At 29.8% G+C, this 19,671-nt stretch overlaps 1 protein-coding gene across 1 annotated transcript in view; it reads left to right on the top strand.

The window, feature by feature from the left end:
• Window positions 1-19,671, top strand: part of LOC122535096 (G-protein coupled receptor Mth2-like) — a 77,351-nt gene that overhangs the window by 38,115 nt on the left and 19,565 nt on the right. Inside the window, exons 5-6 of the mRNA XM_043666315.1 lie at window positions 6,721-6,935; window positions 9,343-9,421. Coding sequence (XP_043522250.1) covers window positions 6,721-6,935; window positions 9,343-9,421 — 294 coding nt within the window. The remainder of the gene's footprint in view (window positions 1-6,720; window positions 6,936-9,342; window positions 9,422-19,671) is intronic.

Genomic DNA, 19,671 nt, shown 5'->3' with positions numbered 1-19,671 from the left:
TACGTACACTTTAAAATAAATAAGATTATTTACTACTTATCGTTTAAAGTAGTATTTCTTTTCATTATAGACACGAACAGCAACTGAGTCGACAACTAAATCAAAGAGAAATAAAATAATGCAAAAAGAGACATAATCGGCTTTTCCGCGTCGTTTGCTCGCATCAATCCATCGCAGACGCGCGCTTGTAAATGTCTAAGCCGATACATCGCCGCTGTTCACTCGCCGAACCTGTTCGTTTCACCTCGGAATATTTAAACCGGATGAACCAGTCGAGATTTGTAAAATTCAACAGAAGTTGACTTCGGGACATTTGCACTTGTCCTTCTTTGTTTCTCGTCGCTTGCGCCAGTGACCAGTTCTACATAAATTTTTCACTCTTTCAGTCACTCTCTTAAAAATTGCAGCAGAGGAAAATTAAGCCGGAGGAGAGAGTGGCTCCCCTATGCTTTGTTGTTAAATTATTTAGAATTTTATTTGCAGCGCAGAAATTAAAATATTAGATTTTATACAAAGTGATTCTTAAATACATGTCTATATTTTAACCCGCGTAATAAGATAAATAATAAATGTCGTATGAATTTATTAGAGTTAAATTGAATTCACTTTTGCCCATTTAGATCCATTTAAAATCATTTTACTTCTGACGTAATTTAAAATTTATTGCATATTCGATTGAAGTGGATAATGCGCACGATTTAGAAGAATGGATTCAGAATGTATTAAATTTCAGGTTATACTTGACAGTTTTGAGAAAGTGCAAAATTCAGTGTTAAAACATGCAATAGCACATTAAACATTTTTCAATAATTTTTTAATAATTATAAACATTCTAATAATTTTCTAAACATTTTCTATACGTATTTTAACTTGTAAATTCACCACTCAAAATATGAACATGCGTTTAAAAGTCATTTTGTATATTTAGTTATTTGCATATCTACAGATATGCAGAAAGATGGGAATTAAATGTCGCAAAAACGTCGTTCTTGGAAGCTTATTTAATAATTCAATCTTTTTGCTCTGCTTAAAAAAGAAAATATTTCTCGCAAAGGCTTATCTGTTGAAATGTATCTTACATCATTTAATCCTCGATATTTTTAAATGTAAACTTTTCAAACTTTGCAAACCTCCCTGAACAGAAATTGAATCAGAAATAAGTGTATCTTGCTAAGTTTCAAAGCTCATTCTCTGGTATTTCAGAGATTAAATATTTCGTTGTAAAAATTAATTTTTTTAATATGACGAGGAACATGCGTAGAAATGCGAAAAAGTGATGATCTTAAAATTTATTAAAGTCGACCTTGTTCCTTCTTTTTTCTATGGACCTGTGTTAATACTGCCAAGAATCACCAAAAATTAAGATTTCCAATTACCCTTGATTCCTTTGTTCCCAGCAGACTTGGGCAAATTTTATTTTAAAAATAAAACGAGAAATAAATTGTTTGAGGTATTATTTCGATTTGTTATTTTTATATATGACTATATCCTCGAATTTGAATCAAACTTCTCGAAAGTACAACTTATTTTGAAATATTAGTATTTATTTCTCAAATTTAAATTAAATTTCTCGAAAGCTTACAATTTATTATGAAGTAACAACCATTTCAAATAACCTCGTAATTTCTTTATTTCTATTGTTCCATTTCTATTTTCTCAAACGAACTAACGAAAATTGTATTTCGAAGACGGGATAATTACAAAACGAAACAACACTTCAAATAGTCGTCCAGGTCAGAGCGATTGATAAAATTGGAGGTGGAATTTTCCGCTCAAGGTTACTCGTCGCAGTTGAGAAGGTTAGCTCGAAAATAGTCGTTTGTCATACTTGTCCAATTATATGAAATCGATCACTTCTTTCGTCGACTCTGAGCAAATGTACATAACCAATCAATCAAAATGCCAGCGCACCTTGTTTCAAGCGACACACGTGTATACCAGCGGTAAATATTTTGATCAGATTAATGTGAGCAGCTACAATCAACCCTTATATGCACTTTTTACTTATGAGAATACGTACAATCACTGAACACTATTTACAAACAGGGATCGAAATTAATAGGTTCTTCTCGCTTTTATAAATATTCTGTTCAAATTTGTATATTAAATTAATTTAATAAATCTATATGTTAAATATATTTACAATTTATTTAATTACATTAAAAATATATCTGTTCTTGTGAAATTTTATAGAAAGAAGTATTACGCTTGGAACATTTTTGAATAGTATTTTCATGGAACGGATATATTAGAATCTGTATAATAAAAGTTCCATGGAAACGAGTTGTTTTAGAATCTTTAATTAAAAATCCATTTCTACATTATTCGTTGAATGGTGTTCAGTGTCGATATTTGCTACGAATATCAAGGACTTTTTTAATACTGACGAAAAAATTATCTGTTTGTCTGACAAAAGAATTTTTATTCCCTTATTGTACAAGTTCTATTTTGTTTAAAACTTTTACTTTCAAGAGCATTTATTTATCTACGCTCGCCGGGACTGGTGATGTAAGAACATTTTTCGAGAAAGTTCTACGATCCATGTTTGAAATAGAACTTATTTAAAAATTCTCGAACATTTTTGATTCCTATTTATAAATATAATATATTGCTATGGTTGAGAGATTAATCCCCGTTAACAAAAATCGTATATCCTTGTTTAATTGTGTATTTTTTTTCATGTTGAGATGTAAAACAAGATAAAAGTTGAAGATTTGTTTCTTTTCCAAAATTGAGTTTTTTATAAGTCGAAAAAAAAGGAATTTTAAATTCGTGATCAATGCGAAAAAAATAAAAAAGGAAATGTCTGTTCACTTTGAGCAAAATAATTTCACTTGGGCCAAACTTACAAGCTAAAGTTTGAATTTTTTTCAGATTTTAGTGCTGAAGCATGTTCAATTTCTTGCATATACGTAGAATAAATTTTCTTAATAATTTAATAAATTAAATAATAAATAATAAATTTATAATAATATAATAATAAATTTTCTCAATAATTAGACTTAACACTACCAAGTGACAAAAATTTTTTCATTGCATTTTCATAGGAAATAATTTATTTACTCGGTAGCCAATACTATTATTTCGTATATCGTTAGGTAAAAGCTATTCCTGTAACAATAAATTTCACAGCGTCCATTTAAGCTTAAATTCTGAAAGAAATTTCCAAAAAGTATACACACGTGTTATTTCATGAATTGTTTTGTCGATCAATTTTCAAGATATTAAAAAAAAAAATTGATCGATTCTCAAGATATTAAAAAAATAAAAGAAAAGATTTCTGCATTTGTTTGAACGAAATCATCCGATCCCTAAGAAAATACGAGACCAACGAAAGATCGATTTCAATCGTGATCAAATTACACACAAAGTTTCGTAATTCTATGAATCTCCAGATTCTCTTACTTTCTTCGTAAATTTCTTATTACTAAACAATCGTGTTACTCGTTTAATTGCACGATAGATTCGTCTAACTTGAACGAACGTGAAATATTCGTGATAAAGGCCCTGTTTCGTCGTCGAGTATTATTTCAAAAACCATAGATATAAAAGATTGGACGAGCCTCGAGAGGGATGCTGGTCAACCGTTCAAACCTAACCTAAACCAACATCTTTCGCGGCAGCACGTATTGTGCCTGCATCACTGCCAGATAGCCAAGCTGTTCGCCAGTGATGCTGACAATGTATACACTCGTATATCTTCAAGCAGAAGAATAAATAACAATGGCACAAGTCCATTTGCCTGATGAATAGAAGAAGGGCCATTCACCGGGACAAGTCGTAACGAAGTGGCTATACATTCGTGTTTGCTCGTTCGCTTCTTCTCTCGTAATATATGTGCGCATCTTTTTGTGTGTGTGTGTGTGTGTGTGTGTGTGTGTGTGTGTGTGTTCGTTTTCCCTCTATTTACTGTGATCTATTCCAGAGCAGCGTTCATTGACGTTTCAGCAAAATTTCGCGACTTTTCTAAATTTCTAATTGCTCTTTTAATTCTAGAGCTGTTGAAGTCGAACTTGTTTTTACGAAACGGTAGGGATGGTATTGGAGAAATTTATATTGACTTTTTTTATTGAAATAGAATTCTGTTTGGTTCTCGTTTTAATTTATTATCCGAAATGAAACTTGTTCTGAATCATATTCTTTAGACGCAGCTCGACACTCTCTGTGAAAAGATATCGATCCATGCACGTCGACAAAAGATTGATTCAATATTTTGACTTCGATTTTACAAAATCTGTTAGTATATGAGGAAGATTATTAGAACAATGTGAACACAAAATTCTCAATTCACGAAAATTTAGATTACTAATTCTAATAAAATATAAATTAGCCATCGAATATTAATTATTATAAATTATTAACACGAGCTTTCCATAATTATTGATTTATCTAAATAGTAATTAATTGATTGCGACTTAGAATTGGCCAAAATGGTCAAAATTTATAATTTCTTTTATAATTTTTCTTAGAAATTTTACGTGTATTATATATTTTTAAATATTTAAACGACTTTTCGTAAAGTGTATAAATAAAAACTCGTGTTCCCTATTAGTTTTTCTTACTTTAATATCTAATGGAAATTTCGTGTTTTAATACTAGAACTATCAAAATGGTCAAAATTTATAATTTTTTTCAGATTAGTTTTCAAGACTCAGCGTTCTTGAGCATTTTCAAAAATTTAAACGATCTTTTATAAAATAAAAGTTTCTGTGTTTTTGCTGTATTATAATTTTTTTTCTATTTCTTGCACTTTAATTTCTCTGATACAATTTTTATACTCATGTACTTTGGTAGTTTTAGTATCAATGAATACCGTGATTATGATTTCATTCGGTAATCGATTACAGAGATAATTGCGAAAAAGATTAATTAGCGTAATCAATCTCGTGATGGGCATACACACACACACACACACACACACACAATATGCTTTCATACCATGAAGGCAAATAATATTTTCAATCATGTTCCATTTTGAAACATAAATTATTAATGTTAAATCACCTTTTCAGTAATTTCATTGTGGATATATGTATGCATAATTCGTGGTTTAATTTCGTTGTGGAAATGCGAGATTATTAAATATTTCACTCGCTTTTCAGACTTGATTCCTTCGTTTCATAATGCGTGACATAATTTTAATAGAACTTTCTGCCTTGTTAAAACAAGTAAAGATTCACGAAGTAGATACAGGCAAAATAAAACGAATACAACAACTACTACTACTACTTCGTATTTTATAGAAATAGAAATGATCTATTTTATAAATATTTTACATTTTATTAACCACTTGTGCTGGCAACTGATTGCGGACCATAACGAGTGACCGAACCGTATACAATAAATCGTCGCTTTCTTTTTGAACTCGTCGATATGACATCATGGGATGGAAATTATTGAAAAGTAATAAATTTATTATTCGTTTTGCCTGGTTTATACTTAAAATATACTCAAAACTGAGAAAATATTGCAATTTTGGGACAAAAAGTTCTCGACGTGCGTGACACGTCATTGCAGCGCAAGAAGTTAAGTAGATGTTGATGGTATATTTTATATGTATTTTACATTTTTATATCCACCATTTTATACGAACAGATGTTAATAGTATTTTAATATGATACGTGTATATACAAACAGAACACATAAAATTTTATAAAAATAATAATTTCATTGTTCTCTCTGAATAATATGTTGTAATTAAGCAGCTGCTGTTTACACGTACTACACAAGTTTGTTAAACAGTTAACATTTGTAGCAAAATACTGTTTAAATAATTTTTTGCGGTAGTAATACAAGGGACGAATCACGCACAGCGTGACCAGTATAATTTTTATTATTTGAAAGTAATTGCCGAGAAAATCCTACGAGTAGCAGTGCAGTTCAACCTTCTCCGTTGTAACGCGTTGTAGGAAAAGTCGCAGTTCCCTCTTGACTTTTTCAGTGAAACGACATTTTTATTTGTGAGTGTTGCGTAAGCGTTTCAAAGCTATTACGTCGTGTATACAACCTAGAGAAATAAAAATGTTACGAGAAGTGACTATAGTATACAGGGTGTCCCATTCGAAACGTTTCACGATCAATCTGCATGCTCTGCTATTTTAAAGCGTAAAACTTCTATTATTTCAATTATCTCAAGATGTTTTCACATCGTGAATAGCGAATAGGAAAGTAATTGTACTTTTGTTCTCGAAAGTTGTACAAATTCAAACATGAAAACGTTAAAAAACTTTTTCTCGCGATTGGATCGATTTACTAAATTACAATGAAGTTTAAAGTATCGAAAATTTTTCGTTTAGAAATTGTCATGCAGTATTGACTCTACACGAAAACAATTTATCTGCTAGAATATTTCATCATGACACGATGGTGAAATATTTTTCATCTTACAAGGAAAGGATCCTTTTATATTTTTATATTCTACGTATATTCTATTTTCATATTCTCGTTAGAATATTTTATAGTTTTATAATATATTTTAATATATTTTATATTTTATACTTTTTTGAATATTATATATTTTATTTTTAGAAGAATATTTTACATTTTACGCGTAAATATTATTCGCGTTAAAATCCCCAAGATTGATCACTATTATTCTCCACTTTAATTTTTACACCTGCTGAATAAATGTGAATATTTTATACATACAAAGTACACACATTCACAGAAGAAAATTTAAAAAAAAAAAAAATTAGAATCGTTTGTGCTTTTTCTTTACAGAGCGATAATCTCCACCGTTCTAATGGGAATCAGTTGTATCTTCCTGCTATTGACACTGATCGTCTATGTCTGTCTACCTGTGCTTCAAAATCTCCACGGCAAAACTCTGATGTGTCACGTCTCGAGCCTTCTCACGGCTTTCTTTTGCCACACCGTGATACAATGGTTGTCGAATGATAAACTAGGAGAGGACGTTGTACTGTGTTACATATTAGGTACGTTGTTTACTCATTTTCGTACAGTGTTCCGAATGTAAGTAAGACACGCACGAAATATCGAAATTGTTGAAATAGATCACCGAGTATGCGGAAATATTAAAAGTTTTTTCTAAATGAATAACACAAAACTTTGATCCACTACTTTTTGCCATCTTTCTAACAGCTTCCGAATTTCGTGCTCAAAAATGTCCTGGTTTTCGTGGCAAAAGACTAATCGAAGATGCATCGTCAAGTCAAAGATTCTTTCTCGTGGAGAATTCTGAAGAGAGTGAAAGTCTGATGGTGAAAAGTGTGGTGAATAAGGAGGATGAATCTCATCTTAATTGCAACAATTTCTATGAGGTCTGGCATCGTGTCGAAAGACAACTCCTTTGCGATTCGCTAATTCTGGACGTATTTTGCGAATGGCATTGCTTAATTTGTCCAGCTGTCGATACTACACACTCGAATTAATCGTTTCATTCCTTGAAAATACACGCTTTTCCAATCCTACCAAATTGACAACATAACCTTCCCTTGATGAATCTTTGCTCTTGAAGTGCTTTCGGCCGGTTCGTCACGTTTGCTCCACGATCTTTTCCGCTCGATGTTACTGTAAACGATTCATGTTTCATCGCCTGTTATCGTAAGCTTCAAAAATGGATCGTTTTCCTCGCGTTTTAAAAGTGGATCGCATGTGGTAATGCGTTTAATCAGATGAACTTGTCTAACAACAAGTTGGTGTGATGTCCAAACGTCGAGTTTACGCACGTATCCAAGCGCCTTTAAATGATTTTCCACGCTTGATTTTGATACATTCGGAATTTCTGCCACGTCTCGTGTCGTGTAGCGATGATCCGCATCGACTCACGCCTTTATTTCGCCGCTATCGATTTCCACTTACAATTGACATCAGCCTTCCTGAATATGGTGCGTGTCTTTAATGTCGAAATCCACCAGAACGAAATTTGGCAAATCATTTTTGGCCCATTCAGACAAAGCATCTTTACCATGCACGTCACAAATCTTTTTACACGCTTGCGTCGTATTTGTTCCTTTTCAAAATAAAGCAACAAAATATGTCAAAAGTGCTCGTTTTGATTTCCTGTTTTTTTTTCACGTAATAAGAAATATTCAAATTTTTTTTTTTTTTTTGAAAAAGTGAGCTTGATACGTCCTCTGTCGAATGGATGAAAAATCTCCAGGATTGGACTAAAGCTACTTACATTTTAAAACGTCTACAACCATCGAAAAAGACTTTCCTAACCATCTTTCTAATATTTAAAACTGTCGAACATGTCGAAATTGGCGGCTCATGTTTTAAAGAACTATTCTATCTCGGGTCAGTCAAAGAAAATATTTATTAAAGTTTAATTTCAAATAAAATAATATTACGAGTTATGTTTTAATGGAGTCTCTTTGGATATCTCGTCTGAAACAAAAAAGTGACATTTAATTACTGTGAATGAAAATGAGATAAAAATCAGGTTTATTAAAAAATATCGACAATTTTAATCCTTCGTCTTTGGCTGGTTAAAGAGTAAAAACAGATTTAAAAAGTTTCCTTTTCACGCGATGACAATTGTTTTAAAATTTTCTGCCTGATGAGTTGATCAATTAGAACTTTAAATATCGTGTCAGTCATTTCGAGGAAACGAGGTTTCGAGAGAGGCACGTTTAAGGAATAATTCTGTTACACTTTTTTTGCATCATTCTCTCTCCATCGATAAATATATAAAAATATATCTGACATGATCTGAAAAAACTCCCCTGAGAGTTTAACGTGTAATGCAGACTTCATTCATTCATTTCCATCAATGTCAAAAGAAAAGGAGTGGTATTATAATTGAAAGATGAATTAAACGTTATTGAATATTGAATTTAAAGGATTAAATGTTAAATGTTATTGAATATAATATAAATATTGATTATTGTATTATTAAATACAATTTAAAAGAGGGTGAAGATGGGTCAAATTTAGCCACGTGAGAAGTTTACGAGTAGAGATATTAAAAACAGCGAGTCAGAATTATTAAAATCTCCAAAGAACAGCTGAAATGAATTTTATTCACTATCAAGTTCAGCAGAAGAAATCTCTTGAATTAAATACAACATTTGATGTTAATAGAAGTTTCTCAAAGCATCTAGTGATTATTAACAAGTATCCATATTTGGCAATTGTTTAATTTCCAGCTGATTCGCGCCACAATCACAAATTTGGTTCTTTCAGACGAATTGTCATTGTAAATAAAAAAATGTAAATATTCTAACACACGTATAAGAGTTTCTTCAATTTCGTAAAAGCAAAAATATACAATAAATACACCAGAAAATACACATGTCCAAAATTGTGTGTCCACGCGTTACTAACTGACTAGAATTGAAAAGAACGCAAGTTTCTGAAAGTATTTATCTTCATTTTCAGGATACATCCTGCTCTTCGCCTTTCTGTCAGCCTTCTCCTGGTTGAACGTTATGTGCTTCGATATATGGGAGACATTTGGGTAAGATATTACTGGCCATTTGTATTAGTTTTCATGAGCATGTTGCTTCACCTTTTCATTTTTTATTTCTTTTCTCCATTTTGGTCAGTTGTAACTGTCGCGAAGAAGATTTCCAGAACGAATCAAGTGAATCAAGTAGAAAATAAGGTGGAAATTAATAGAAAAGTAGAAAAAGACAGCAAAAATTAAAAAAAAAAAATTGATTTTTGATGAAATAATTGACAGAAAAAAACCGTCTTTCTTTTTTCACAAATTATGCCATCCAATTTCTTCGCATGCACATTTGCACACGAGTCGCATGGACACGCCACCATCACAGATGATTTCAAAGATTAATATTATTCAGTACGATAAGATTTATAAGAATAATACCTATAATATTTACAACTGAATATTTGCAAAATTGCACAGAATTTTTATTACTGAAAATTCCACTTAAGACTGAAAATTAAAATATTTTTCAGCAGTTATTTACACACACACACAAAAAGAAATTACATGCTTACATCAAAGGAGAATTGTTTTATTTCAAGGAGGCAATTATTTAATTTGGTCAGATTAGTTAGAGATAGGGATACAGTTTCATTTAAATGGCTAAAAATGCTATAAAAACATATCTAGTAGGAACTGGTATATATATTTGTGTGAGATTGATACGGGTGGCCAAATATTTCTAGCACGTAGGCTAACAGCCCTGATATTTGGCTTGAACTTTGTAAAGGAATTGTTGAATTTCCGGATCCGTGCGCGTGTCCACTCTTGTTCTCACAGCTGTGTTTCATCGCGCACTCTCGAGTATGAGTGTTTTATTTTCTCCGTCCTTTTCCCTTTTACTGTTATTCCCTCTTTGCTTTCCCTTTTTTCGACACCTGTATGTTTCCCTATCTTCCCTCTTTCTCTTTCTCTCCAGTTTCGTTCCTCCCTCCTCTCTAATTTTCGATCGAGCTGTTGATTTAATTCGCGCTGTCGCCCCCGTGAAAAGTGCAGACACATCACGCGGTACAAGCTGCGAGATTGCTCGGATTTAATCGTCGATTTTTCAATTAATTAAAGCCATTTTTCCATGATTTTCAGCTCTTAACGGGGTACTCTGGTATAAGAATGCACTTATTCGGGATTCTTTTCTAAGAAACCATGATACGTTTTGGTACGCAGTTTTCGCACACAGATTTATTCATACTTGAAGAGTAATTACAATTTTTTCTTAACGAAATTAATGAAAGTTGTGGAAATTATATAGCCTTAAAGCATGTTTTTAAAAATGGTTTCGAATGGCTGACGTGATTCTGACTCATCTGGTTATTTGAAACGAAAAAACAAAATGCATCTTAATTAGTATAAATATGGCTACCGAATGAACCACGGAAACAGCGAAATTTCAAAAATTTTAAAAATGGCAGCATTTTGAAGTTTAAATATCGATTTTTCTTGTGCTTTTCGTTTTTTGGGTGGTAAAAAAAAAAAAAAAATAGAGGAAAGGAGAAAGGTGAAGATCTCCAAATTTCAAGTCAATCAGTCAATTAAAACGTGAGATATCTCGTCAGTCAGTTTAAAAAATATGGAGAAAAACACTTCTTTTTGAAGTTTTTGTTACCCGTTGTACAAAAATATTTTTACGATCAGTCGAGCAGTACAAAAAATAAAATGTTATAAAATAATAATAATATAAAAATAAATAATAATATAAATAATAATATTATAAAATGAAATATTTTTTGAGAAAAACACATTTGAAGCTTTTGTTACCCGTTGTACAAAAATATTCATACTTACGTAGCACACTTACGTTGCAAGTTTCCTTTAAAACATCTATAACATTGCCAATTTTACGAATTCAAACGAATCCTTTTACATAGACATTTTCGAAAACATATATATACTTTGAGAAAATGTAAAATAAAAATTGATTTTTTTTAAGTCGGATTACCAAAATACTCCCTTAACGTAAGCTACAGCCTGTCTCTAAAGTTTCTCAAGGTTAAACGACAATTCGAATTGACTTTTCGTTGAATTTCTTCGTTCAATGCCTTTCAAGCCAATTCTAAATACAAGTTGTTCAGAGCTTCTCTCTTAAATATTTACTTTGCGAGGAATTTTCGATGAAATTTTATCATTTTGTTCAGAATCTTCTACAGATAAAATGTCGTATCGCGAGAAGTTCATAAATGTTTAAAAAGTTACAACAAAAATGAAGCTACACGTACTTTTATGTGCATTTCGAAGATTTCGTTGTCAGTCTTTATGCGAAATTGAAATCAATGTGCCATTGAATTTACCATGGACCGAATTTCACATCAACTTTTATTGGATTTTCATTCTTGTTCAACTGATTCATTATTTGCAAATGAATATTATTCAGGAATCACAGCCAGAATGTAATCAGAATGAAAAAAGTCACGGGACAATTATTTCTTTAATTAAAAAAATTTTTGCAAATGACGATTGCAAGTTTTAAGAAAAATTTTTTCTCTCGGTTGCCGATAAAAATCTTTTTTCTGTCGTTAATTTTTGCAAGATTTGCATCGAAAAGTAGCTTCTACGATTTTTAAAACGTTTGAATTGAAAACAATACTTTATATTTTACACGTTACTATGAACGACTGAAATGGAGTTTTCTTCATCGAGCAATCGAAAATAAATTTCTCTTATCGATAGCAAGCAACCTCTCCATCAATAATGTTTGTCAGCAACGAGAAAATTTTTCGGTCACTTGTAATTGTTATTTGTTATCAAAATGTATAATTCCTTAATCGTATAGTTTTTTAAAAAAAAAATTTCTATATTTTAACACTCTCAACAAATTTCATAAAAATTTTCGCGAAAACTGTTACGTTTAGTCTCTGATATTTTTCTATGAGCAGAAATCTGAAAATGAACCAAAAAATTGGTTCTTTCGTGTCGCACTTGGTATTTACGCTTTTTAACGAAACATCCATGGGCTTTTCGTTACATGACATTCTAGTTTCATTTTCTCCTACAAAAATTGGCCAAAATTTAAACGCTCTGTATATACAGAGTGGGTTACCACATGTTGCCATCTAAATTTACGTCATTGTTATTACGCGTAGCGAAAAAATGTTTCAGATGAAGTTGAACGGTTTCGAGAGGGGCACATTTTGATGATACTAATTTTCTTGTAGCTTTATAAAAGAGTATTGACCTATTTATGTTAAAAAAATCATTAGTTTAGGAGATACTTTAATTTTAATTTTGTAAAATTATCGTATGAAAGACATGGAAGAAGAATGAATTATACTGTCTTTGTCTTTCACGCACAGATTTTACAGAATTAAAATTAAAATATCTCCCAAACAAATGATTTCTTCACATAAATGAGGTTAATTAATTAATAGTTAATAGTTAATAGTCAATTAATACCTTTTTTGTAAATAATATCAAGGTGCATCAACTGATGCAATAAAAAAAATACATGATTCCATTTAGAAAAACATTAATGACCTTCATATGTCCTCTACATGTCCACCTACAAGAAAACTAGTATCATCAAAATGTGCCCTTCTCGAAACCATTCAACTTTATCTGAAACATTTTTCGTTATGCGTAATAATAATGACGTAAATCTAAATGACAATATGTGGTGACCCACCCTGTATAAGAAACTAGAATTCTCTTACGTGAACGATCTCAATGTTCCTAAATAATTTTAAATACTTGCATTTCATTGCAACTTTTTGCCAGCGACAAAATCTGTCAGTATTGAATATGTTAAAAAAAGAAAAAAATGTTGCTAGAGAGTTTCTTGCGTCAAGAAATTCATTATGAACAATTTCTCGTTTCGTTTGCTGTAAAAAATCATGGTTGATAAATCATCGTCATTTCTGCGAGAAGTATGGTATCTTAGTGAAGTAGAAATTGATTTTAATTTACAGCGAGGCTACAAAGAACCATGAAAGATATAAATAATTGTTTCGTGGACGATTTTAATTCATCGAAGATCCTAGCATGTATTCTCGCACTTCACACCGTCGTTTGTAGGAGTTTGTGTTTCCAAGCTGTTGTTTTAGCTGGTAGGCGTGTAAATATTAGTAGAAAATAGATTCACGTGAATCGAGAATCATCCTTCCGATTCTGCTCGTCCCTCTAATCTCCGTTTGTGTGAAAATTTTTCGTTCCAGCCGTCATCTTGTAAATTTGTTCCTTCGAGCAACGAATTGATAAAAATTTGTACGATAAATATTCGAAGTGATTCACTTCACTGCAATTTACCGCGACTGACAAGTCTCTGATGACTTTATTCTGATAAATTTACTCTAACGAATTGAACGCAAGAATTGTCTTAACAGCGTGATAACTGTTACCACATGCTGATAGTTTCTCATTATGTGAATTATTAAATAAATTCAAAGTACAAAGATTCTTACGGTTTCTGACTTGTCCCCAACGAACATAATCTATTGGTGGTCATTGAACTTGACACGAGCTGGATTTATGTGAATTTGAAAATACGCAATAGAAAAAGTGAAATCTTGAGTATCTTATCGGACAATAACTCGATATTTTTAATTAATCGAATAATTCGATTTTACAAAATCGATATTTTTATCGAACAATTTTTTTATATATTATTATTATTTATAAAGGGTCAGGACAGTTTGAAATTTTCAAAAAATCGATTTTCTTTGTTTTGTTTTAAATAGTAGTTTGAAGTCTTAAAAATGTGATACAAAAGGTCCTAGCCTTTAAAACGATTTATTTTAGTGTATAATAATAAATCCGCGGATACAGGATAATTGAATTTGTATCACTGTTTACAACTTGAAGCAGTATTACAAAGTGTAAATCGTGTGATTCAAATATTACTTTTGAATTGTGAATCGAATATTAGGGGACTTGGATTCAATTTAGTTGTGAATTGTAAAAACTGCGATGTATAAGTAGAAAAAGTAAGTAAAGGATACATATGAAAAATGACGTGAAACTTTAAACGCGTTTTCCTCGAAATTAGGTTTTCAGAAACGCTGTGCAAGATATCTCGGAATTTAACCAACCGATTACTGTGAAACTTGGTACGTATCTTTAGCATAACACTTACTAAGGATTGACGACCGAACATTTTTTAATTTTTAACAATTTCGAAAAATATAAACAAAAAACGTAGTAATTTTTGGCATAAATTCGTTACATCGAAAGCAAATAGCTGCTATTTTCATAATTTTCAGAAAAATGAAAATGTTGGATCGTCAATTCCTAGAGAATATTGTTTACTTTTGAACTTTTTTCGCCTTTTTGTTGCAACTAATCTTGTTTGGCTGGAATCATGCACACCGATAAGCAAAATATAAGAAAAAGTTATGTAAAAGGATGCTGTTAAAAAGTTAAAAAAGATCCCTCTTTTTTCTTTTTTAATGTTACTTTTCATAGTTCATAATGTGTTAAAATGAACCAAAAAAGCTTATGTCAATCAAATATGTATTTTTTTTTATCAGCTCTCCAAAGTATTCGTAATTTTTAGGCCAGTCAAATTGTCCTGTCCTCTTAAATAAATTTAAATAAAATATTATTTAAAATTTTAGAAATTTCTTTTATTGTAGCCGACTGATCAACTTCTGCAAACTGAAAATTGATCAACTTTTGTTTAAATCAAAGGCGAAAAATAAAAATTGTCACAGAAATTTTTACGAAAAAGATCAGTAATTGAGATTGTTTGTTATTTAAGTAGATGATATTAATTTCAAAATACAGAGAAAATTTAAAACGGACTATATTATGAAAGAGTCGAATGTTTCGGTAACAATTATAAATGACTAAAAATTTTTTTGACAAGGACACTTTTGTTTCAGTTGCTAATATTGTCAAGTTTTGTAATGTGAATTATCTAAGAAAGAGAACCAAAATAAATTTTCTTCACTGGAAATTGTTATGAGTAAACCATGAATTTTTATGCATTTGTCGAAAATTTGAACGTGCAAAATTGCATAGAATGCAAATACTGTAAAAGAATATGTATAATATTCGTGCTATAATATCAATTTTCCATCATGATTTTGTTTTTCAAATTGTAATTCAAAAGATATTCATTTGCAGAAAAATCCGGATTTAGTTATTAGCAATTGAAATAAATTTCGTTACTCATCGATAACTGTTATGAGCAACCAAAAGAGAGTTTCCAATCCAAATAATCACCGATAACTGTTGCCAAATGGTTATTGGCAGCCGAAAAATTTTTTAGACAATTTGTAATAGTTATATCCAATCAAAAACACTTTAATCAAAAAGTAATTGTTATGATAATTATGGTTTATTAAAATAACTTTTTAAAATAGTTTATTAAAATAACTTTTTTTAAAAATATTCTAGTTATGATAATTATGGTGTGGTTCGAAACACTTTTTCATTGGAAATGTTTAAAAAACACTGTATAATTTACAATTTATTAAAATATTCAATTTTAACGTAATTGCTAAATAACATACAGAAATATTTAACGCTTATCGGTTTGTAATAATCGAAAAGAAGAATTATACTGAAAAAAAAAATACAAAAGAATCGATATAAATTTTCGAATATGACGTTAATTTTAATTAACAGAGAAATCGTCAAATAGTCGTGACTAATGCGTGTATAATAGAAAAATTGCCGATAATTATTTAAGTTCACTTTTGCTGTTTGTATTTGATTAAAATAATATGACAAACCCATATTTGCAGATTTTCTAATTTTTATGTCACTTGGTGGCTATAGTGAAGTATTTTAATAGGATAAGATTTTTTCCCCGATTCCAAAGTATAGTAAAAGCCTTTTAAAATCTGCGAATTTTCGTAAAAGATTGAGGACACGTTTAACTGGATTGTGAGTGTTGATGCTTTTAAAAGATTATACAAAATTATAACATTTCTAGAAAATATGTGAAATTTTCAATAAATGTATTATAATTGGATAGCGAATCTTTATACAGGCATAATTTATCGAAGTGTGTAAAATGAATGCCAAATATATGTAACAAAATTTATTTGTTGTAGCCATTCAAAAAATTATTCGTAAACTCTCGACGAAAAATTGTCGATATTTCAAATTGTTACAACTATGGATGTTTATGCGTTTTCAAATTTTCATGAACGTAATTGAAGAAGTGGAAGTTAAATAGAAAATTGTTCTACATGTATCATTGTCATTAAAAAATAGTTGATCAATTAAATTAAAATAAATTAATATAAATAAAATAAATTGAAATAAACTAACATAAATAAAATAAATTAAAGTAAATTAATATAAATAAAATAAATAATTAATTAGTGAAAAAGAATAGTATTAGAAGAGTATTTTGGACATTTGATATGTTTTCTTATGTTGTCTCCATTATGCGAAATTTTGAATATCAAATTTCAAATGCATAGAAATTATAAATGCATAAATATCCGCAGTCGAATTATAACTTTGCAAAAAGAAAATCGTAATCGTTTAAAACGATCCAATTGGCTTCATTTTAAAGCATGAAGCTTCTACTTTGACAATCGTGTTAGTTTAATTTTTTCAAAGATATTTTTAATATTTTTAATATTAATATTTTATATTATCTGTCATCAAGTAGCAGATGGGAAAATAAGGATACGTGAAACCTTCATAACTTATATAATTATTATAATTATTATAATTGTTATAATTTTATTACCTATTACTTATTACTTATCATAATTTTTCTCAAAAATTTTACAAATTCGAATGTCTCTGCGAGCAATGAAAATTTTTTTTGCAACAGAATCCACCATAGATTTAAAGATCCAAAGAGCCTCTCATTTACAATGACCCCATGAAATTTGATGCGACGTTTTTTTTGACTTTTGGATAAAAAGTATATCTTCTGCTATTTGAACAATCCATTAAATCAGCCGGAAAACAATGATTTTCGCGTCATTGCGATTTTTCGATCGTCTATACGAAGTCAAACAACTTCGTAAATAGTTGTAGAAAAGTTTGCAATTTTGCAAAAACTAACCAGATCGCAATTTTCGCAATTTGAAGGAATATCTAATATTGCACTATATACTTTGCGAATTTTCTGAAGTTTCTTGTTTTATTTTCATCTCGATTGGTCATGCAGCGAAAAATAAAATCGGTTCCATGGGAAAATTTGTTCAGGTTATTTCGGTATCCAAAGTGTTAATTCGTATCACATTGAAATTGTCTATCATTCTATGGAAATATTATGATCATTTCTCATTGGAATCTTTGCCATTATCTTCCAAATAATTAATCCAAGAAATGTGTCAAATAGAACCAGCATTGTTTCGAGGGAACATTTATGTATACCATACGAAGGTCGCATATCTTGTAACAGGATTAATTTCTAGACAATTTCTCATCCATCATGACTGCCGAGCTCGGAAAAAAATACATGTTTCTGAAAAAATAGAAAAAGAAAATAAAACACTTTACTTCCCAAGGTCTCCACAGCTAACGTTTCTGGACTTTTCTGTTTTTATGAAAGATCTTCAATTTAGATTTGGAAATTACAAAAATGTAACACGTCGTGCGGTGTAATTCCGTTTTACTTTCAATCTTCAAGATTTTTTTACTTATAACATCTCAATTTATCCATTTATTTAATATTGTGCAATTTATATGCGTTTATTTCAGTTTATGTTTTTCATTTCTACTTTGATATTTTTCTTGCGGATCATTATAATAATTGTTTTAAGATATCAATTTATCAGAATTTAATTTACGTTAAATTTACGTGAAATCATACGAGTATTAATTATTACTATCGTTATATAACGCACAGAATCTACAATTGTCACTTTTCTACAATTATGCAGTAAAGAATGAATCATTAATTATAATTACACGGCAAATTTTCGTTATTAAGCAACAAATTGAACGTGTTATAAGTGGAATTATTAATAATTGATTTTGATTTAACGATGCTTTATATACAGTGTAATAATACATTTATTCTTCAAAATTAATTAATATTTTAATCGATACTCGTAAATAGACGGCGGATTTTTATGGATTTTATGGTTTCTTTATGGTTTTGAAAAATGTATGCAGTTCTCGTAACATGTAAAATTATTCAAAACGTAATAATTTCGTACAATATTTAACAAACAAAATAACTTTTTGTTTGGATTCCGCTTCTATTAATTATCTTTATAAAAATACAAAATTGGATAAACATCCGTATAAAATTTAACTGTAAAAATAGATTTTAATGTATTGTTCAAACGTTATCTGTATCTATCTATATTTTATTATATGTATATATAATAAACATATTATATGTATCTAAATATATTCATAAATAATAAGTTTATATATTTTAGTATAAATATCTTTCAGGAGGGAACCGGATAATTTTACTAGTTTGGTAGATTCATTCTGAATGAAAAGTGTCATATACACTACGAGTTTTTATTCACTTGTTTTTTATTTCAAAATATAAATTTCTTAATTGGAAGAAAGAAGTAACATTTTATTTTCCATGTACTTTATATCTTTCTTTTACTCGATTTTTTACTAGATTGGAAAAAGTATTCAAAACATCTTCTTCTATTAATTTGTATACAGGGTGGACTACTTGAATGGAATCATCTATGTAACTCTGTTGTTTTTAGAGACATGGATAAACTTTGTCGATAAAAGTTACTAAAGAGACATGATGTAACAGTAATAATTTTTTGGTAGGTGGAGTGATTTCAAAAATTTCAAGATCACCTCTACTTTTTTTAAATAGAATAATGTACTTTTTCATCTACTAATCGTTGTAGTTCAACGTTTTCTATAAATAAAAAAGAATTTAACTTAAATGTGTCGAAAAAATATAGTTTAGCAGAGATATTTTACTCTTAATTCTGTAAAATCTGTTGTGTTTGTATCATACTGTCCCTGTTTATTTGTACTGTCTGTTTATGCATAGATTTCGCAGAATTAAAATATCCCTGAAACAGGCAATGTTTTGACATCCATAAATTAATATTCTTTTATAGAAAATGTCGAGTTTTTATTAATAAAGTTTATCTATGTCTCTAAAATCGTCTCCAAAACAATGGAATTATTCAAGTGATCATTATTTAGGTAATCATTCAGTCTGGAAAGAGAAAAAAGAATGAAGTGTATGAAAAATAAAAAATTATTTCTGTATTCCAGTTACAAACATAAAATCTACTTTTTGAAATAAATAAAAAGCAAGTGAATCAAAATCCATAGTATATACGTATTTTTTATTATATACGCTAGTAAAGTCACTTTCTTTTAAATGTTTCCCACTATTTTTGGAGATATAAAGACAC

Source organism: Frieseomelitta varia, unplaced genomic scaffold (assembly GCF_011392965.1).
Source record: "Frieseomelitta varia isolate USP_RPSP 00005682 unplaced genomic scaffold, Fvar_1.2 scaffold_150, whole genome shotgun sequence".
Classification (NCBI taxonomy): Eukaryota; Metazoa; Arthropoda; class Insecta; order Hymenoptera; family Apidae; genus Frieseomelitta; species Frieseomelitta varia.
Note: the sequence above shows the minus strand (reverse complement) of the source record. Positions and strands in the feature narration are given on the sequence as shown.